At 52.1% G+C, this 22061-nt stretch overlaps 1 protein-coding gene across 1 annotated transcript in view; it reads left to right on the forward strand.

Annotated features, from left to right (window-relative positions):
- rims3 (regulating synaptic membrane exocytosis 3) overlaps positions 1-20817 on the forward strand; it is a 33442-nt gene extending 12625 nt beyond the window's left edge. The window contains exons 3-7 of the mRNA XM_029248281.1: positions 10216-10357; positions 10452-10564; positions 11141-11242; positions 11321-11460; positions 11807-20817. Coding sequence (XP_029104114.1) covers positions 10216-10357; positions 10452-10564; positions 11141-11242; positions 11321-11460; positions 11807-12019 — 710 coding nt within the window. The 3' untranslated portion in view covers positions 12020-20817. The remainder of the gene's footprint in view (positions 1-10215; positions 10358-10451; positions 10565-11140; positions 11243-11320; positions 11461-11806) is intronic.
- Positions 20818-22061: the final 1244 nt, after the last annotated feature.

A 22061-nucleotide genomic window follows, 5' to 3' on the forward strand; every position in this document is an offset into this window, starting at 1 on the left:
CGTCGCTCTTAGCGCTGCGCCGTGCTGCCTGACTACTCTCATCCCGACACCTCCTGCTCCTCCTCCTCGTCCTACTGGCATCTTCTCCTGCCTTTAGCACATCGCGCTTCCTGTCCAAAGCCACCAGATTGTGCCACATGCTGCGGACACACACTCACGCACTAGTAAAGAAACGGAGCTGAGAAACGTACAGTGGACGCATCGAGGATTGTCCTCATCCCCACGTACGCACACATCATTATTATATTGCCTGGAGAGCGAGGACACCGGGGGCCAAACCGAAAACAGTGATTCCAAGTCCTGAACCAATACAAGATGACATGACTCGATGGTTTCCCTTGCAGTGGGAACGTGCACACGCACACAAAAACACACGAGCACGCACACACGCGGACCTCCGTTACCCGCCATCGTGGGGGAGGAGGGCGGGTCACATTAGCCGGCTGTGAAAATGCCATGGGAGACGCCGTTCGGCGGCTAAACGCAGCGTTGACGGCACATCGGGAGCGGGAGGAAAGGGCAAAAGGGAAGCGCTCCATCTTATGGAGGGACCCAAAAAAAAAAAAAAAACACTCAACGGAAAAGGCGAGATTGTTCCAGAACGTGTGACTGTGTACCCATGTACCAGACCGGCGGCGTGTGAGCGCTGCTGCTGCGCCATTTAGCTCCGTTATACGGGCAGTGGCCCAGCCGAACGGAGCAAACAGACGCTCGCTACAGAACCTGGCCGCGCCGGCGGCTCCTTCCCGCCATCCGGAGATGCCAATCTGTGCGAGAGGAATCTGCAGCGCTAAAAACCTGTCCTTCGTCTCCCGACCGTCACGGCCGAAGGATGACTTCCCGCCGCCGTCGTCGGTGATGAGCGCTGAAAGGCTGCCGATTCCGATCGCCCTGACATGTGGTTATAGCCTCGAACGGGTGGCACAGTGGCGAGCGCTGGGCCGCGCCATCAGACACGGGTTCAAATCTCACTCTGTGCGTAGTTTCCATGTTGTCTCCCCGAGTGTGAGTTGTGTGTGTGATTGCTCTGCTATGTACATGAGAGAATGACTGTAGGCAGTTTACTGTATTGTAGGCTATCTAGCCCTGTACCGGAATTATCTGAATACCAGTTACATTCACACATTTTCTCCAAAGCGATTTACACTGTTTAGCTACTTAATAGTTTATTTACCCATTTATACAGCGGGGTAATTTTACTGGAGCAATTCAGGGCGAGAACCTTGCCCAAAGGTACCGCAGCGGTACGTGAGAGTCGAACGGACAACCTTTGGGTCCAGAGGCAGCACCTGTAACCCCTACGCTACCGTTTGCCCCCCACTTAACGCTCGTCACTCGTCGCTTTGCACAAAAGAGTCTGCGGAATGAAGGAAGCGCAGAGTAAAACGCGGGCTGGTCCGGAGCGACGCGAAGCGGCTACAGAAGGCGCAGTCCGGCGCTCGTGCGGATTTTCGGCGCAGGAAGCGAAGCCGACGAGCCCAAAGGGCGGGCGGTCGGGGCCCTTTTCGGGTCTCGAGCGAAGCGCCGGGCGATTTAGAGCGGGGCTCGCCGCTCTGCCTTTGCTAGCGAGAGCCCGGGGCCCCGGGCCTGCCTGCGCGCCACTCGACCGCCCGCCGCGACGGAACTCGCCGGAGCTTCGCGTGCTAACGAGGTTGAAAGCGCAGCTGGAAACGCTATTTAGGCGACGCGGCGGAACGAAGCTTCCTTTCGGTTTCCCGCTCAGAGCCTTCCGTGAAACCGTGCGCGCCGTTTCATAAGCGAAATGCGCCATTTTGTTTGCCGCGTGTCGACGTCACGTCTGGCGACATTTCGCACGCGGAGGGAAAACGTAACGATCGCAATGAGGCGGAGGCAACGAAATGACTTCATGATCTACTCCACTTGCCTTAAACTTGGCCCACTGACTCGCCTGGAATCCGTTCAAGTCCAAAAAGAGTTCTAAATAAGAGACAAAAGAAAATTTGAATGTCTGTTCATAAAGTTTTTACCTCAAAGTTGTACCAAATGTGCTATTTTGACTGTGAGGTAGGTTTACCGTGATCAGGGCTGTGATTGGCTGACACTGCCCATGTGACAGGAAGCAGGAAGTACGTGCCCTTCAGTTGATTTTTACAGCACTCTCTTCTCAGCAGAGTGACGCTACTTTGGTTGTAGCAGAAGCGCAGGAGCGAAACACAAAGTAGGTAGCGAACAAAATCTCTTTTTTGGGTATGAAAGCGCCAAGTTATAACCCTGTTCTGCCGAATAACAAGCCTGTTGTGTGAAAAAACTGTATATGTTTTCGTAATCCCTTTTTCGCTGAACGAGGCCCCGTTATGTAGGGAGACGCCCTCCGAGGTCGAAAATTCCTCAGACTGACCCAGCGTGGATAGCTGTTTCCGCAGTGACTGGCGAAGAGGCCCTCAGGCGGCTCTCGGGGGGCCCGGAGCGACGGGAAATTACAGGGTTTGCGTCACCCCGCCCGCCAGGGCTTCCGGAGAGAGCCACAGGGGTCGGGGGGAAGACACAACCAGAAGTAAATGACCTCAAGAAATGGGTGGTGGGGGGGGCAAGGAGGAGATGGGGGAGGCCAAACTGTACTTCCAGCGAACCACCTGTGACCGTGACCGCGACTGCAGCGGGTGGAAAGAGGGACGGCGGCTACCGGAAAGGGGGGGCGGGGGGGTGTCCAGGTGTCCTTGTTCAAACTCGTCTCTTTGGGGAAAAAAAAGGAAAAAAGGTGTTGCAGCAACTCATTCATATTCATCGGTAATTTATATACGGCATATAATTACTTACATGCATAGAACTCAAGGTTGTTTCTCGAGGGGGAGGTTTGCTGATTTTGTGCGTGACGCCTGAGGTATCACGGGTATCACAGGTAACACGGGGATCACGATGAGCTCGGGTGCGAAAATGCAACCCATCTTCCCTCTGCCCTCATATTCCCACCCATCGATGTGCCGTGTCGCCGGTGTGACCGAGGACCGCGAGGGAACAAAAGAGCCTGAGTCACGGTTGCTCTTGGTGATCACCAGCCCCCCATCTCCCCACCCCCCCCCCCCACCGCCAGACCTCCTGCTCCCCAGCCACCGGATCAGCGGACACACAGCCGACACACATCAGCAGGCATTCCTAGCTGTACAGAGATGTGGCGGCTCGGTGCCAGGAGCTGCCTTGTCGTTGTACCTTTGAGCGAGACACTGGAAGCTTCGCTTCTGCCTCCGATAAACAGCGTCCATCTGTAAAGGATACAAACTGCTTTGGGTAAAAGCGCTCGGATGAACGGAAAGATACAGAATGAGGGGAAGGGTGGCGCTGGTGCCTCACAGCCCCTGCGCTGTGAGTTCCGACGTGGATTTGAGTCCATCTAGCTGTATGGAGCTGGTATGTTCTCCCACCATGTGCTCTGGTTTCCTCCCATAACCCAAAGGCATGCGGTTCTGGTGATTTGCCAGTAGCGTGTGAGGGAGCGGATGTGAATGCGCGGAGACGGACTGACATCCCGTCCGAGAAGTACCTTTCCACGTGCCCCGTGCTTCCAGGATAGGCTCTGGAGCTCCCTGGACCTGGGTGGAGAAGCAGTTACTGGCAATGGTTGGATTGATGGTAGAATGACAGCCAGCGGGCGATGCTCCTTCCTTACGATGAGCTTATTGTCAGCGCCCATTTGTTAGATCGCACAAACGTCACACTTAGTAACTACAAAGGAGAGGGGGTCACCGAGTCCCTCTTCCTCCTGAGGACGTTTGATCGACGGTCAGTTGAATTTTGCTCAGCGCCAAGTTGTCGGAGGCTGAAGATCGTATCTACGCGCCGTAGCCAGGAAGCGCATTCCAAAGCCCCGCCTCTTTGTACACACACGCGGTTACGTGTCTCCTTGGGTTTCAAACCCGGTGCCTCGGGTCTGCGGGCAGCTGGGTGGCAGACTGGGTGCAGTGGGCGGGGCTGGCAAGGGCCGCGGCGCCGCGGCAACTGGAGGCGCGCGAACGCCAGCGTGGGACACCGCGCTTGGCCAGAACCCGGCGCAGACGGCCCCGTCGGGTTCGAGCCACGCTCGCTCCCCACTGCGTTACGCAACGGCACCCTGACATTTAGCGTCCCGTGACAAACGGAGCGGCAATAACGAATTACACCTCGGACCGAGGTTTACATATTTGCGGAGCGCGCCGCGTGCTGCAGAGGACGAGTGCGCGGCGTGTTAGCTAATCTGTTTAGGTTCGCCGGAGCGAGCTCCTCTCGGGGATAATGTGCGCGCTGTTTACGTGCGCGCTGTTTATACGCTCCCTTCGCCGCTGTACCTGCGGCTCCTTCGCTCTCGGCCCTGTTTATTTGGCTACGCCAGAGCGTTTCTCTCCAGACGCACTTCACCGCGAGCTCTGGAACGGAGGCTCTGTGTAAACTCCCCGTGTAAACTCTCCGTGGAAAGTTTCCGTCTCAGGCTTTCGCGATATGACATGTGAGACTCCTATGTAATATAGATTTAGGGTTATTATTCATAACAGCGCCAATGATTATCCAAAGTGGCCGGGGCTGCTTACATTTTTGCCCTCTTAACCGCGTAAAAATCGGGATCGTTCGTTAGCGCGGGTTGGGTCCCATCTGGAATGCGAACCAAGGTCCTGCTGGGGCCGCCGGGTCCCGTCCTGCCGTGCGTTAGGCTCGGAAATGAGGAGGACGGTCAGCAGTCCTGCTCTGACAGGTTATACGTGTTGGCAGACTGTTGCGTTTGAGCGGCGGGGGGGACGAGAGGACGTGGACACATGGTAGAGAGGCGAGAGGACATGGACACATGGCGGGTGGGTGAGAGAACATGGACGCATTGGGGGGTGAGAGGACATGAACACACTGGGGGGGCGAGAGGACATAGACACATGGTGGAGGGGCGAGAGGACATGAACCCATAGTGGAGGGGCGAGAGGACATGGACACATGGCGGGGTGGGGCGAGAGGACATGGACACATAGCAGGTGGGAGAGAGGACATGGACACATTCGGACCGCCTTCCGAGACACCATTTACCGCAGGGGGCTCTTTTTAGGTGCTGGTGGCCGTTTGCCTTCGTCTTTGGAGTTGGAAGGGTGTAAATCAGGGGGATGAGCAGTGAAAGCGCACACGCACACACGCACACACACACACACACACGCACTCACAAACGCACAAATTTGTCCCCAAAGTCTCGACTGCCCATCCAGCATCAGGTCCCCTCCGTTCTCCCCGTCTCCGCAGATAGCGAACGTCGCTCACTCGCGTCTCTTTCCAAATTTGGAAGGGCCACCGGCGCCTGCTTGGTTACTGTTGCTATGCGCAGTCGAATGTTGCCGTTGCAGATGCAGCCAATGAGGAAGCGGCGGAGACGGCGGAGCCCAACTATTGGAAAACAGCAACATATATCACACCCAAATGGGAGATTGGATTTGTTCTCCACACAACTCCTAACCTCATTAAACATCCAAAACGCTACATTCCGACTCGCAGAACAATCTTATAACAGGGAAAATAAACTGGTTATATTTATGCGGCGGCTCTCTGTTTATGCGCTGATTAAACATCCTCGCGGTGTAGCACACGTTTGCGAGCTCCGCTGCGTCCTGTTTTATGTCCCGCGTTATCGTCGCTTCTCATTACGTTTCCGGGTTGTTTTCGTTTTCGATAACCTGCGACACTTTCTAATTATTATCCATAAATATAAATCCTAAATATATAGCCCTGTGCGAGGTGTGTGTGTGTGTGTGTGTGTGTGTGAAAGAACAGAGCCCAGCTTTTACAAATGCTGCACTAATGTCAGCATGTAGAGGTCGTTAAGCTTTCTCCTCCTTCTGTCCCAACTACCTACTGCTGCCGTTGGACTCTGGGTTCCCGATGCCGAAAGGTCACGGGGTCACATCCCAAAGAAAGGAAGCGCCGTTGTACCCTGAAGTACCACAGTTATTTCCACGTATTCAGTTAACGCTCAACGTTAAGGTGCTTACGGTGATTTGCACATTTACTGCACCAGGAGGTGGGATTGAAACCCAGGCCCTTCGAGCGCCAGGCGGCAGCTCGAACCCCTGCGCCAGCCGCGCTAAAGGGACGCGGAAATAAGCTCTGTCACACAACACATTAAGCGGGACGAGCAGAGTCGTCACGAGGGCAGTAAACGATGGCCTGACGGCAGCGGCTGGCAGGAGGCGCCATGGAAACCTGGTTTGTTTCCGAAAGCTCTGCTGTCCGCAGGGGACCTGTTTAGTCACAGCGAGCGAATTCCCAACGGCGAACGATGGGATGAAAGGGAAATCGGTGGAGCAGCGGCAGCAGCGGGCGGCACACACACCTCCGCACACTCCGCCACACGCTGTAAGACCGGGGTATTGCTCCCGACTAAACCGGTGACCCGAAGACGATGTGGACCGACGACGGCCGTCCCATCGGCCGCATCGTGTCGCGATTTCAGTTTGGAGCGCCGGCGGTTCGAGAGAGCGGGACGTGCAGGACTTCGATGGGAAACATAACAAAGTGCTTTAGTACAACGTGTCACTCACGCGTGTAAATTGATCACAGATCCTAACCCTTCATACACTACTTATACGATGCGATGCGACTGGGTCATTACGGGGTTTGTAACGCACGACCTGCCGACTGACGACGAGGTTGTCGGATCGAATTCCGTCGTAAGTGGAGGGCCCCCTGGGCAGTCGCAGGCTCCGGGGGTCGGACAGGCGGTCCCACCGCGGAAGATGCGCCGGCTGTTTCTGTCGTGGTGAAACGGCGACGACCGGCGGTGAGGAAACGGGGGCTCTGCCACGCATCGATGCCCTGGTGGGTGGGTGTGTGTGTGAGAAGGGGCAGCGCTGGAGACGGCGGAGAGGCCTGCGGCTCGGCGCTCTGACACCGGCCGGTGAAGGCGGTGAAGTCGCCATGTTTCTCTGTGACATTTTCTGGCAGCGTATGAAAGGCAGGCGTTTTCCGCAGGCCGCTCGTGGCATCGGCGCGCTGCCGGGATCGGGGGGAGCGGGGTGGTGGGAAGGGGTGACGCTGGGGGAGAGGTGCCATACGGGGGGGGAGTGAGGTGGGAGGGGCGAAGCGCACATCGAGCGGAGCGGTGGAAAGAGACGGCACGGGATCCTATCGGCGGGGCATCTTGGCGCAATGCAGACAGCATCGCCATGGAAACGGGCGGAGGAAGCACTGCAGAAGCGGGAAGGATTAGTGCAGGAGGGTGGAGGGAAGGAGCACTGCGGTCGCCCAGGACGGAGCCCCGCCTTCGCCCTCAGAGCCCAGAAGTGCATAGGTTTTAGACTGGAGGGGGAGCGTGTGTCTGTGCGTGCGTGCGTGCGTGCGTGGGGGGGTGGGGCAGTGCACAGGGCAAGGCTGCCAAAAGAATGCTGGACTTACTCTCAATCAGAGTGGCTCCGCCTCTCGGTCCAATGGCAGTGCTTTGTCGTAGCTTCCAGGAGTGGAACCCAGACAGGATCCCGACCCACGCTGCCCCTCCGTTACCCACAATGCCACCTGCTCTCGCACAGGAACATGTGAAAATGAGCTGCTGGTATGATATTGGCGTGAGGAGATGTCAGGAATCAGGTCACCTGCTCTTTAAATTGCACTGAGGCGCACGCACGCACGCACACACACACACACACCCGATAAGGACCGTAAAGATGTCCCTCTTTTGGACCGTGTTCACAGAACACCTTCAATGGGCCTGGCTGCCCAGGTGGCTTTTCTCGCAATTTATTCTTTTCTCAGGGGACTGTCTTCATAAGGCTTTATTAAACTGAAAGATACACAGACCCCGCCCACAACCCCGACGTCGACCTCGGACATCCCGATGACGACAGCTGCAGGGCCCATACAGTATCTCCATGGAGGACCATCCCTCAAGACCGCACTTGGACCAGATGAGACTGGCCTGGCAAGTGTGTGGGGGGGTGAAGAGTGTGTGTCGGGTGTGTGGGACACGTGTCCGGGGTTGATAATGGGAGTCCGAGGCTCCCGAGAAAAGCGGCAGACCCCCTGCTGTGTCGGAACCTGCTGCAGGCGACAGTGAGGAGTGCCCCCCCAAACCACCCCACCCTCCCACATGAGCCTCCCATCCCTGCACCACATATACTCCTGACTACAGGCTTAAAAATAGAACCCCCCCCCCTCCCCTCCCCAAAACTGTCCTCATGTTCTCCTATTGTGCTCTAGCCCCTCTTGACACACGCACACACACACACACACACACACACACACACACACACACACACACACTCTTGCTTTCGCTCTCTCCAGCTCTCATCCACATTGTCATGGCAATCGGCAGCTCTGTGCCACGTCCTGCGCTGCTCTCGGGGTTCTAATGAGGCTGAAGATGGGCGCGGAATACAGGTGGTGCAGGGGCGAGCGAAAGAGCGAGAGAGACTCACACACACACACACACACACACACACACACACACACACGCCTGGAACTCTCATTTTTAGCCCTCTGGATGTAACTACCTTAGCAATAGTGTAGTGCTTACTGTAGTAACCGCTGCACCACCTTGCACTGAAAGGACCTGGGTTTCAATCCCACCTCCTGCAGTAGTACCTCTGATCGAGGTAATTACCCTGAACTGGTACTGTAAAAATACCCTGCTGTACAAACAGTGGTTTAATGTAGAAACCTCACACAATAAGTACCCTGCAGGGGTCTGCGAACACACGATGGGACAGACAAACAGTAACTCCGACATCTGTCCACTTACTGCGCCACCTCGCTGTTACACACTGGGCCACTAGGGGGCACAGTAGTTAAGGAACTGAAGCTGTTTATTGTCTCCAAAAAGGTTTTGTTTGGGCACTTTGTTTCCTTTCTGTTGACCACAAAACGCTGTTTCTGCTCAACACTGAATATCACTCATGTGGAGAGGCCACCTAACCCACCCAACACACACACACACACACACACACACACACACACACACACACACACACAAACGCTCTCAACCATCCAGGCCACCTCCACGCTGAGTTAATGAATATTTCATCAAACCCTCCCAGTGGATGGTCTCTGCAGCGCTGGTATTTAGAAACACAGCCTGGCTTTTTGCTCAGCACAAGAAGGGCAAAAGGTGTGTGTGTGTGTGTGTGTGTTGTCTGAAGAGGGGCCTGTCCTTTTTGATCAGGCCTTCACAAACTGCACCTTCCCAATGGCCCCGAAATACCACACACACATAGACATGCTGGGACCAGCGGGTGGCGCCAGTGGTTAGAGGTGTTGCCTTGCGCTCAAACAAAACGGGTTCAAGACCAAATTCTTACCGCGGTACCGTTGATCGAGACAATCACCCTGAACTGTTACAGTAAAACTCATCCAGCTGTATAAATGGGTAAATCAATGTAAGTAGCCTGGTACGTGTAAACTGCTTTCGACAAGCGGTTAGTCTGCCCCCAGCCCCCCTCGCACCCACAGGCCCACGTGACCGCCACCGCAGCTCGTGACCTTTTCGTGACCTTTTGGCCTTGGAGCCTCGACCTCGTGATGCTGAGGGTTTAACTCTGTGGCGTTCAGTAGCTCCGCTGTCTGTCTGCTGGCGGCTCGCCGAGTCTGGAACCCAGACAGTTTCCGTACGTGACTGTACGAGCGGGAAAACTGTGGCCTTTTAGTGGGTCGTGCGTCTGGCCGCCGACGTGTGGAACTGTCCAACCTTGCTGGACATTCCGCTGATTGGTGGACACAGTCTTCTGCACTTCCGGTTACTTCTCCACAGCTCAGAGTAAACAGAAGGTCTTCGGCAAAGAGCTTTAGACACAGACACTGGATCATGGACACAATTTGCGTGTCTGACACCACCGTGTTGCTGGGTCACATCCGTCCAGTAGCTACTACAGAAGTGACATCAAACAGAAAATACATAGATGATGTTGGACTCATTTGGCTCTCAGGAGATCAGGAGAGAAGTGGCTCTGTAAGAGATGGGTTTGAGACAACTGAATTTAAGAGGGATTCAGCAGTTCTGAGGAACGGGGGAATCTGTTCCACGACAATTTTGGACCCCTTGTGAGTGTCACTGCCCCGAGGCCATAGGGCTGGGGGGGCGCAGCGCTCCTGCTGGGATGCAGGGGACGACCAGGTCCGGTAGATGTCCTGAAGAAGTTTTTTTCTCCTGCGGTGCTGCGCTAGGTCTCCTCTGCGCAGTGTTCCTGTAACACACATCTACGCAGTTATGCCTTAACCGCCGGCCCTCTTTCCCTCTTCTTCTCTCCGTGTGCGTGCGTATGTGTGTAGACGGTGGGACGAAGAAGCTTCGCAGCACGATCCGCCGCAGTACGGAGACGGGCATCGCCGTGGAGATGCGGAACCGCGTGACGCGACAGGGCAGCAGGGAGTCCACCGACGGCAGCACCAACAGCAACAGCTCCGACGGGACGTGAGTGCCCAGCGCCTCGAGTCCACAAGAGTCCGGGCGCCATCTTGGTCCGTTCACTGTCATACTGTCCCCTTGCGTCCCTCCCATCCACCAGGTTCATTTTCCCTACCACGCGCCTGGGGGCGGAGAGCCAGTTCAGCGACTTCCTGGACGGCCTAGGCCCCGCCCAGATCGTGGGCCGGCAGACCTTAGCCACGCCCCCGATGGGTGAGTTCTTTCCTGGGGCCCAGGAGCACATGTGGTTGGGAGTGTGCGGGAGGCAATGGGAGCCTCTGCAAAGTCCAGAGTCACGGTCCGCCGTGGTGCGCGAGCCGTTGATCGGGCCGCCATAGCAGCGGCGACCTCAGCTCAAATTTCCGCAGAGTTCTGCACTTTTACAGGAACATTATTCACCGTCTGCACGTCGAAGTAGGAACCAGCACCAAAGGATGATCGAAACCCATTCTGTTCTCTGCCCAGTATAAATATAGCTCCACCCCCTGGTGTCCAGTGGAACTGCAACGCATCCTCGGTCCCTCAGTGGTTCTCATTCAGTTTCCTGCATCACTGCGGGTCCTTTCAAAGCAGCAAAACCATGACTGGAGTTTTATGAGATTTGGAGATTTGAACATTTGTCCCACAAGCACATGGCTCAATGCCACACGGTAGCGAAAAAAGGATCGTGGGAAAGAGAGGAGAACGAGCGCAGATCGTAGAGGCGGAACCGTTACGAGCCGTCGCTGGCGAGACCGCAAGGCGTGTCTTTCTAACCCCGTGACTCGCTCTCTCTTCGGTCCTCTGCAGGGGACATTCACGTGGGCATGGTGGACAGGGGCGGCCAGCTGGAGGTGGAGATAATCCAGGCCAGGGGTTTAATCCCCAAACCAGGGTCAAAGTGCATCCCAGGTAGGTCTTTCCTGCCAACAGGCTTCTCTGCTGACCTTCTGACCCATGGGTCGTGACGCCAGCTGTTCTCCCCCGCAGCCGCCTACGTCAAGGTGTACGTGTTGGAGAACGGGGCGTGTTTGGCCAAGAAGAAGACCAAGGTGGTGAAGAAGAGCCAGGATCCCGTGTACCACCAGGCCTTGCTGTTCGACGAAAGCCCCCAGGGCAAAGTGCTGCAGGTGCGAATCCCTCCGGACACAACGCTTCACGTTCGCGTCCGCCTTCTCGATGGTGTGAACATCGACCGTTTGCCCCTCCCAACTTCACATCTGCCTCGACTGCGTGGTTCTCCCCTCTCTTGAAGGCTCCCGTCTCCTTCTCCAGCTCAAACTGCTCTCATTCGCCCTCCTCCCACTGTCCTTCTTTCCATCAGTCTTCTGCTCTTCTCCTCCCTCCATCTCGTCACGCCATCCTGTGCCGCCCGTCTGCCCTCCTCCTGCAATTCCACTTTGTCCACCGCCTCTCCCTTTTCCATCCTTCTTGCCGCGCCGCCTCTCACTGCGCCGTGTTCCTCTGCCCGGCCAGGTGATCGTGTGGGGAGACTACGGTCGCATGGACCACAAGTACTTCATGGGCATGGCTCAGATTCTGCTGGAGGAGCTGGACCTGTCGTCTGCCGTCACGGGCTGGTACAAGCTCTTCCCCACCTCCTCGCTGGCAGAGCCCACCATCGGGCCGCTGGCGCGCCGCCTCTCGCAGTCCTCCCTTGAGAGCTCCACCAGCCCTTCCTGCACCTAGGGTCGGGGGCATCGGTCATGTCCGGGACCGCCTGCGCGCCCCAGATGTGGCCCGGGAAGCCACGCATGCATGCATACTCACACCCAGGACCCCCCCTCCTCATCCCCCATCCCCGACAATGTGACACAGACACAGCACCTCTCTCTGCCACCCACGCACCTGAGCACGATGGAGAGAAGAAGGACCGGCGGTCACCTGCGGTCAACACCTGCATCTCTGTGTGTTCATCGGTGGGTCACCTGTTGAACGTCTGAGCTCGCAGGAGGAGTCCCAGGGGATCGTGGGAAAACGTGGCAGAGAGAGGAGGTCCCGTCTTGTCCATGCGTCTGGAACTGAGGCGCAACGCGGGCCACGTGCCGTCGCGCCGTCCCGCTCCGCTGCTCGCACCCGGTCCAAGGGCGGAGCGCTTCACCTGAAAGGCAAAGAGGAACGTCTGAGCAACGCAAGCAAAGCTCTTCAAGAGTGAAGATGTAGCATCAACATTACCTTCTCGGCGTCCATTGTTCTCTCACGCAGTGAAGTCGCACGACTCGGGCTTCCTGTGCATTTCCGATCAACGTCACTTTCGGGACCGGAACGGGCGTTCCACGCGACCGTCGAGGTCCACGGCACGTATCATGCTGGATCGTTCCAATGCCAGTTCAAAACCTCTATGCCAAACCCTTTTAAAAGACAGATTTTATTTTTTAAAACCAAAGCAATTATTGATTATTGATACTATTCTTATTATGGTCATCGCAGTCATTATCGTCACAGTTACAATATCAAAGTACGGATATGTAGCAGAGTCAAAGACTTCAACGAAATGCAAAAAAATCATACAAATACATTTTTAAAAATCATAACAACAAATACATACGCGGAGTTAGGAAGGGCAGGGAAAGTCAGGCAGCCAAAAAAAAAAAACACAAGTCCAGGGTCATTGATGATGCCCCGAAAGGCACGTAACTACAGTTATGTGAAGCAGCGAAACGGAAAAAAACAAATAACTTCAGAGAGCAGTGCTTATAAATATATAGATAAGAATAAACGTATGTTTGTGTTCATGTTCGTATATGCAGCATTCTGCACGTTTACTTGCAACCCTTATTGAGGACATTACAAGTGCTATTTTTAGCTTGCCTTTAAAATCGAGAACATAGACTGTACTATTTTTATTTTGCTAACGTTCCACACCATCAGTCTGGTTCAAAGACCGTCTTCTGCACTGAGTCAGAACCGAGGAGGATGCGAGGCATCCCTGCGGTCCTGAGAAGCGAGGGCTCCGAGCCGAGAGCCCCCTCTCCCAGAACCGATGAGAAAAACAGGACTGACCCACCAGCATCCGTCACAGGCCGCTGCCGTTAAACACTTCACTTTGATGGGTGTCAAGCTCTGGTCTCCCTCGACGACGCGACAGGGATTTCTGCAGCAAAGGCCTCTGGGAAATGTAGTCTCTACCCTCGATTGTCCTGCTGGTTCTTGTAGCTTTTTGATGGAGCTTCCGTTCGAATACCTAACAAAGGACCAAACTACCCCACGTTGTCCCCTCTGGGCACCACCAGGAGGTTCTCTCTCTCTCTCTCTCTCTCTCTCTCTCTCTCTCTCTCAAAGACGGATGTTTCGTGCACATCGGGTCTGTTCCATTTCCCCAACGCTGCAGATATTTGAAGCCCACGGCGACCTGAGGGTTTCCCTCTCACCTTCTCCACCCGGCTGCTTCTTCCCTTCGTCTGCAACCCCACCTGAAGCTTTTCAAGAGTTTTTCACCTTCACCTTCTTCTCTGGATTCCGTTCTCGCAATGCTGAAGAACACCTCATGCTTTGAGGTTCTCTGCTGCCCTCAGTCCTCCTGGCTCATGGGTCACTGCTTAGTGGGCCACACACCATGGAGATTGTTGTGAAGCTGTGGCACGTGTGTGTCTTGGGGCGGCGACGCCCCGGGCACGCACCCCGTCCCTGCGCCGCACGCCTTTCTCCCATCATCCCGTTCCTGCGCTGCTGACGTCAGCACCCCGGCAGCTGGGGACTTTCGGAGAACAGTACCGAGAGATGCTGCCCAAGACGTCCGTCCAAAGCCACAGGTCACGTCTCTCAGTTCGGAGCGCTAAGCGGGGCCGTGCGGGGAAGACGCTCGGACGCCCTTGTCCATCACGTCGGCGCCGTCCCTTCGCGGGAGGGAGACCGCGAGAGGACTCTTCTCGGCCCGGTCGTGAGCACGGGATCCCCGCGAAGCCCAAATCTCCGAGCTGAAGCAGTTCCCGAGAGCCAGCGCTTCCCTGAAGCTCGCCGTGCCAACGGCTGTTATTAGTCCTCCTTTAAAACTCAAGGTTATTTTACGTACAAGTGTTATCATTCCAAAGGGGAGTTACACACGTGGTGTTTACACTAAACTGCACTTTGATATTGCTCTATTTGCATGCTACTACTTTCTGAACAGTTCTAATTATTCTTTGGTATTAATATTACTGCTACAAACACTTTCTGAAAGGGGACTCTCAGTTGCTGCCATTTCTGACCTTCAGGTTCAGTTTACACTTTGTAGCTGTGCGGATTGGTGGTGGACTCCGGACTTTAGACGCGGTGAGACACAACTCTCCGGAGCAGGTAGCGAGGCGCTGTGGTTAAGAGGGTGAGAATCTGATGAGCCGCTTCTTCCCCCGCAGGAATATAGGGATTGGCAGCACAAAATATATGGGGAGTCACCGCATTCCTGGTGGACTTTTTTTTACGGAAAAAGCTTTTCCATAGACGTGATAAAATGATGTTCTTACAACATTTTTAATGAGGAAATACTTTGTTCCTTCAGGATGCCAGATGAGTTGCTTCTAACAGTATATTTGACATGAACTTAATTTTCCCAAAGTACTGCTCCCAGCGCTGTCGTTGCAATCGGCCCTGTTTTATACTGTAACCGAGCTGTGGAACGTTCTCTAAATGTCCGTTTTCACAAGCGAAAAGATATCGAGAAGTAGGGCTCAGCCCAGGGCTGCACTTTTCTTCTCTTTATTTCATTTATACTTACAGTTGAGTGGCGATTGAAACAATTTTCAAACCCATTAGGTTCTAAGATCCATGATTTGAGACCCTTCGTAGCGTATGAACGGGATTTCTAATGACTGTACGGTACACAGTGCTCAGGAACGGTAAAACCTTGCCGTGACTCAAGCCGAGAATGAATCCATCAACGGCACCAACGGCCAGAGCTCATCGAATCGAAAAGCTAGTTAAAGCCTTTCATTCCTCGCAGAAAGGACATCGGCCTACTGTATCGATCCATAAAAACTCGCGCGCCGATTTATATTTCCATACCCTGCCATCCGGTAACAACAACATATCGGAATGGGAAATTCTTTTCGATCTTACCGGCAATGGTTTACAGCACCGGAAATGGCAATGCCTGTAATAAGGCTTTAAGACTTTAATAATCAGTATGATTCACGTCGATCAGAGTTGCTCAGCTTAAATACTTTGTACAGGCCGGTACTTTGAGAAAATGTTCATCGCTCAAGCTCATCGGAACAGATGTTCCTGTTAAACTAGTGAAAGGACGCTCACCCTCCTAGCAGCATGAGAGCGTTTGTGAGGTGGGGAGACTGCAGGGGCGGCACAGAGGCGCAGGACAGCAGGGTTTTGAACCAAGCGACACAGGAGCGAATGGGAGAAAGGCCAACGCAGAGCTGCCACCCATCTGACATCAGGCGCTTCCGTTTCCCCCTCGGGTTCAGCCCAGATACCTTGTTTAAGGTCTCGACTGTCTCACTGGACGTGGTATGTGAGCAAACTGCCACGTGAGGCTGTCGGTCAAGTGTAGCCCCGCCCCACGGGTTCCCCCCCCCTCCAACTCACAAGCGTATGCGCCAAGCATCTACATCTGTCCTACAGCCCTCAAAGCCTACAGACCAGAACGGAAAAGAAACAGGGCAGCGATGGGAGAAACGACACTACGTTACCCTTGTGGCGCCCCCTGCTGGCTTCATATCGCTACCCACTTGTATCGGTGGTCTGGCTACCAAATTCCTACGGGCAGGTCTACGAATTTGCTCGATTGTTATCACAGTCAACCTTAGAAAAAGGGATCTCTAAAGTATTTTGCCCTTTGGTTGATGACAGTGTATTTCTCTCACGTTTGAGCTCTTTTATCATTTCATCGAGCGTGCAGCGTGTAGCAGCCTGTTTTCGTGGCGCTCGTGCCGGTGAACGGCCGACACGAAGGTCTAGGAGGCCGGCGGACTTGCCGAGATCCCTCGGCATTGTCAGGCGTATCTTACTCTTAACGCACAGTGTGTGTTTTTCTGCCGTTCTTAATGATCTGCGGACTCGGGGACATGTTTAAACTGACAAATATAAGTGCATATATCCTCGAAATGCGAGGTCCGAGATAGCGGGAGGGGTACGGGAACTGGAATGGAAGCAGGAAAAGCCACGACTTCTTTGTATAACAAGCCATGGAGTGTTACAGACACAGTGAACCACACGGTCAGGTTTCTGGCTGCCTGCGGTTTGTTGTGGAAACGGCAGAATGCTGGCAGAAGTGATTTCCAGCAGATGGCAAACCTGGAGGACCAGCACATGGAGGCCCACCTGCCACTGGCCTTGCGCTGCAGCAACGTGGCCTGCGGTACCTCCACGGCGTCCGTCCTGAGAACCGCTCTTCATCTGCGCCATCGAGGAGCCACCAGCGTTTCAGTCATGCCGGAGGTCTCCATGTCATCTTGGACCTCAGGCACTCAGGGGCACACAAGCGGAGAAAGGATCGGTGCTGAGAACACGGACAGCGAGGACACGGCCCGGTGGAGGCGAGATGGTGGGAACGGCTCGCATTTTCATCCCCCGAAATCCCAGGCAGATGTGGCTCCCTCCCGTTCGCTACGGCGATTGCTTTAGGCCGTTTCTCAGAGTGCTGGTTCAGTGTGGGAACCACTAGTTGCGTTTATTTTCTCTTTGCAGGGACTGACAAGTACGAACATTATTTCTTTCGTTCCTTATTTGCACAGGATTTAAATGAGTAGCACTTTGAACAGGGAAAACTGGTGGAGGAAGAAAGGGGAGCAGAGAAGGGGAGGCGGAGGAAGGGAGTAACCGATTTTGAGTGAGACTTTATTCAACTTTAAAGTTTTAAGGGAAATTGAAAATATTACCACATGTATTGAAAATGAAACCCCTTAGTCACAGATGAATGTTGTTCTTGGTGCAAAATGTAAAACAAAATGTAAAAATGACTATTAGATATGAATATTTTTTCAATGTGATTCGTATGTACGGAACTTGAGATTGTTTGTATGTTTGTTTGTACACCAAGTAGCCGCTGAATACTAATTGTGCAGATTACAAGCGTGTGGTTCAACGAGGACAAGGGAAGACCCACGAGGACCCCGTCCCCTTGGCTCTTACCGTGGCGCAGTCGGCTCCGCGTTGTCCTTCGCATTGACGGATAACCTGCGAATGCACCGTGTGAAAAGGAAATATTTTAGGATATGTGAAGAGCAATCTGGGGGTTTCGTTTAAAAAGCATTATTATGGATAAGAAGGGTAGAAAAAAACACAAACTTTTAAGACGTTGCTGTAACACTCTGGATGATGCCCCTTGCGCCACAAGATTTACTCGGTGTTATAATACTGTACGTTCTCACGAGTGTCTTTACAAAGGAGTTGATTCAGTCCGCAGAGCTCTTTTGCTAGAACTGCGGACAGGATCTGTATGTTCTGCAGTAACGGTCAGACAGCCTTCACCAAATGTGTATCTGTCACCGGCCAAGCCTCCAGTTCAGCGTTCTCTCACGGCCCGAACTCCCGAGCGGAAGTGAAACTTCAACGCAGCCGTCAATGCAGCGGAAACAGCCCCGTGCGTCCTGGTCAGGAATGCGGATCCGCAATTTAGTTTCAGGGGTGGCGCTTCGCTAAGGTTTGATATGGCACGGACTGCCAACGCACGCAACAGGATCTGCAATGAAAAACAACGTGGGCTTTAGCTCATAAACTTGTTTGAAAACGTATGAGGGAATAAACACAGCTGTTGTTTGACAGAGTCCTCGGTTACCGTTACCGTGTTACGATCTATTCCTTTGCGCGTCGTGCCTCTTGTCGGCAAGGTGCAGCTCTCCACTTAGCGCTTACACCCACGATCTAGAGAGCCTGCAAGACATCACATTTACCAATGGGCAGATGATGGCAGAAAGGCTCACTCATGACGCTAACCCTAACTCAACCACGCTCGCTCCATGTGCGACTTCCTGAAGACAGCAGCACAACTCCAGAAAATTAAGCTGTGATGCGTTGGCCAAGTGGTTGCTGAATAAGGCTCCGTAGCGCTACTTGAAAATATGACGAAAGTTATGTCTAAACAGTGTAGGCCTGAGGCTTGTGAATATCAGAAGAGCATAGCAGCTTAGCCACGAGCAGCATGACGCTACATTTCCGGCACCCTCGCTGCATTGCTTAGCTCTACCAAAGGCCACTTGGGAGAAACATGCCTAGCGCCACCCCGGTACAATTCAGTACCGGCAAAGTTTGGAGAAAATCTCGCTTCAGCGTGGATGTGGACCGCGAGTCCGAATTCCCTCGTTACCGATTTTTTCCGTGGGATGCGGCCAGGCTACTTCTGCATAGAAGGGTCCAGAAATACTTCAGGCTGCCCACCCTGATCTGTGTGTCCGCGTTTGTGCGCAGCTGGGTGACGTCGAGACCACAGTCTGTCTGGAGGATGACCCCAGCTCTTGAGCAGCACGTGAACCCACAATGCACTGGGCCTACGATAGAACATAATTTTGCAGAGTGGGAGGAGCTTATTGTAATGGGCGGTGCTTTGGTTTGACTTTACTTGATTTTATTGGACCAGAGCTGCAGAACAGCTCCTCTTAGACATGAATGTTAACTTGCTTGCTGAGGTCTTAAAAATGCGTGATGTTTTTTTTTTTTTTTTTTGCTCAGAATGTCAGCCCCTTTTCCCAGACTTAACCGAAATTTACTGTTTTATGTCACTTTTCTGAAAATTTTTCGCAAACTGCTTGATCACTGGCAAAGTAAATGCCACATGTATTACAATGTTGTAACGTAATTTTATTTTTGTATATAAAAAAAGGATTTGATTCAGGTAGTTACAATGATGGAGATAATTTCAAAGTAATTCTGGCTGGAATTCTTTAGAAATTTTCTTAAAATGAGGGCTCGTGCTTTTAATCGCTTATTCTACTTGAGAGATCAGGTTCCTCTGCTGTAGACATGTTGAGAGACATGTCTGTTGCAGCGGAGCCAGATCCTTGAAGTGAAAAACATATTTAAAGATCTTCTGAAGGTACGCTTGAAGGTTTGAAGATGTACTGAGATACTTAACAGTTTACGAATGTATTTTTGAAGCATTACACGAATTGTTAGTGTAATGTCTTTATGACTGAAGTGTACAGCTGTGGCTGGACACACTCTGCTATCCCTCGGGTTGATTTACCAGGTGACTGTACTAGGGATTTTAAACCAAGTGTGTATTTTGAGCACAAGGTCGTCCTGGTCCCTTCCAAAAGCCCGTACTGAGTGCAGGCCTTATCAGTTCTGGTCAAGTTGAGACCAGAGTCAAGTTGACAGTTTGCAACTGGCAGCCAGGATACCTGCATCATGGCTGATTCATAGCATTCTTAAGCTGTCACAGTTAATTTTATTTGAACTGTGAAAATAATCAAACATGCAGCATTTCTTTGTAGCATAAATTAACACTAAAACCTTATTTGGCAGTAACCTTATCCCTTGAGGGGGAACAGAGAGGCCAGTAGGGCGAGGAGGAACCTTACCAGATTGTGAACTTTAAAACCAGCACTTTTAAGCTTTCTTTTTAAATAACTGCAGCTGACACTCGTCTTGTGAATCGGGGGGGGGGGGGGGGGGGAATTGCGGTCCACAAATTGTGCAGCGCGTTTGTCCTTGTGCGAGTAGTGCCATCCTTGCCATCACTAGATTGATTCATCGCGAGTCGGTCGTTATCATCTGCAGGTCCACGTTTACCTGTCAGTTATCTGTCAGTTTGCAGAACAAAGACTCTAGGAGATATGTTTGTTCCAAGATGAAAAGGGTCAAATGCAAATTGTTCAGCTTTAAAAAACACAAACTGTCACCGACCTTTCTGTGCCGCAACCTGTGGTACTGCCCTCTGTTCGCCGCCCCAGCTGACACCTAACATTTCCATAGCACTGCTGTAACTAACGGTGCCAAATTCGGTGGGTGAAATGGCCTCAGGACTCCCAGAACAGGAAAGAAAGCGGCACAGCATACCATGAAATGCAGCAGTTGGCTCAACAGAGTGAAAGTGAACATGTTCCACTACATCTACTGGTCAAGTGGCAGTAGAGTTTGCCCTCTGACCTGATGGTGTTGATGGTTTGCCAGTTTGTTGGCCTTTTGGTCAACTGCATTGAGAGAGAGAGAGCCTGCCGAGTAAACCGCCGTCCCGGACCTGTGGAATCCCGATAGAACGTAGAACACATCCGAATCTGGTCTCGCCCATTTCCTACAGACTGACCTCCAAATTTAAAGAGCAAAACAGAGAGAGAACTTGAAAGTGCAACAAAGCTGACAGAGTATGTTAAACTAGAAAGTGAATCTGTACTTTTATACTTGTGCTTTGTAAATGTTTTCTATGTGCAGTATTTGATAATGTAAAACTGGTATTTTTGTGGTTTGTACGCTGCAGATTGATTACCTAAGGTGCACGTAGTTTTATAAGAAAATTAGAAAAAACAAAAAACACTTTGCTAATTTTTTTGATTCAGAAGCCTGTATGTGCATGTTCTTTGACAGCTGGAAACAAAGTCAATAAAGATTTATTTAAATCACTCTCCCGAATCATTTGTTCCTATAGCATAAATAGGCTACACTTGCAAATCAAAGTCAATACAACTTTTACTTTTCCATCTCAACATTTTATTACATATTTCTTGACACACTGACAAAGTTCTAAAAGAAACCAGGCAAAAATGCAAATGAGTTGTACACATTTCAAAACTTTCCACTAATAAATGTTAAAAATTGTGAACCCTGATACACACTACACAGAGGTGGAAGAGTGCAGCTGACTGAGCATATTAGCATAACAGTAAAAGATACATTCATATTGTGTGTTATTTCATAAAGAGAGAATACCCCCAAATATTCAAGCGCCGACCTGCATTAATCTCCTCTAATGGAAGTAGAAGTGTGCAACAACTGGATGAACTGCTATAGCACCATTACGCCAGTAGAGAGCGATGACCTACCCCGAAAAAAGGGAGGGGGAAAGAAAAGAAAGAAAAATAACTAAAAAGAACCTAGCCTGTACAACCACAACTAGAGAGGTTCCCAGTTCAGATGTGACAGTGCATTCAGGGGTATTGCTCACTTTGTGCAAAAAGCTTAATGGTGTGCATTCAGGTCCCCGTGACAATCCACACTGAGCACATGAGCACGATGAGTCTATTATTGACGCACCTTCAGCCTTATGTGTAAACGGACATTTCCTGACACGGTCCAGTCATTTGCCACACTCAATTTCTCCGCCCTGCATTACATCCGTGTGCATCATTTTATCAGGTAAACTAGGCCAAGGTTAAGGCCAAATATTTTGAAGAACAATTCAGTAATTTATTTACAAAGTTACATCATGCATCCTTAGAATAACAACAACAAGAACAACAGTAACAACAACAATAATAATAATAATAATAATAATAATAATAATAATAATAATAGAAACAGAAGCTCTGGAAGGAATAAAGGCTGAAATACAACACTAGGGGTGTGGCTATGTTCCTCATATGGAATGACTGGTAGATCACAGTCATGCCTTCAGTGACCTGCAACATTCTACTTGCCAGCTTCACTACTGACACAACCATCCACACAACTTCTCTGGAATGCAATAACAAAAAACCCAACAAACATAAGAACAAGAACATTGAACCCTGTAAGTCCGTATCAGAGTTGATTGTGAAAAACAATAGGGAACTGTGCCCATTCTTTTTCATGCGTCTGTGTGTGTGCGCGCGCACGCGCCAGAGAAAAATACTTGCGTGTGTAGTTTCCATCCTGTCCCTTAAGATCC

This window comes from Scleropages formosus, chromosome 23, assembly GCF_900964775.1.
Source record: "Scleropages formosus chromosome 23, fSclFor1.1, whole genome shotgun sequence".
NCBI lineage: Eukaryota > Metazoa > Chordata > Actinopteri > Osteoglossiformes > Osteoglossidae > Scleropages > Scleropages formosus.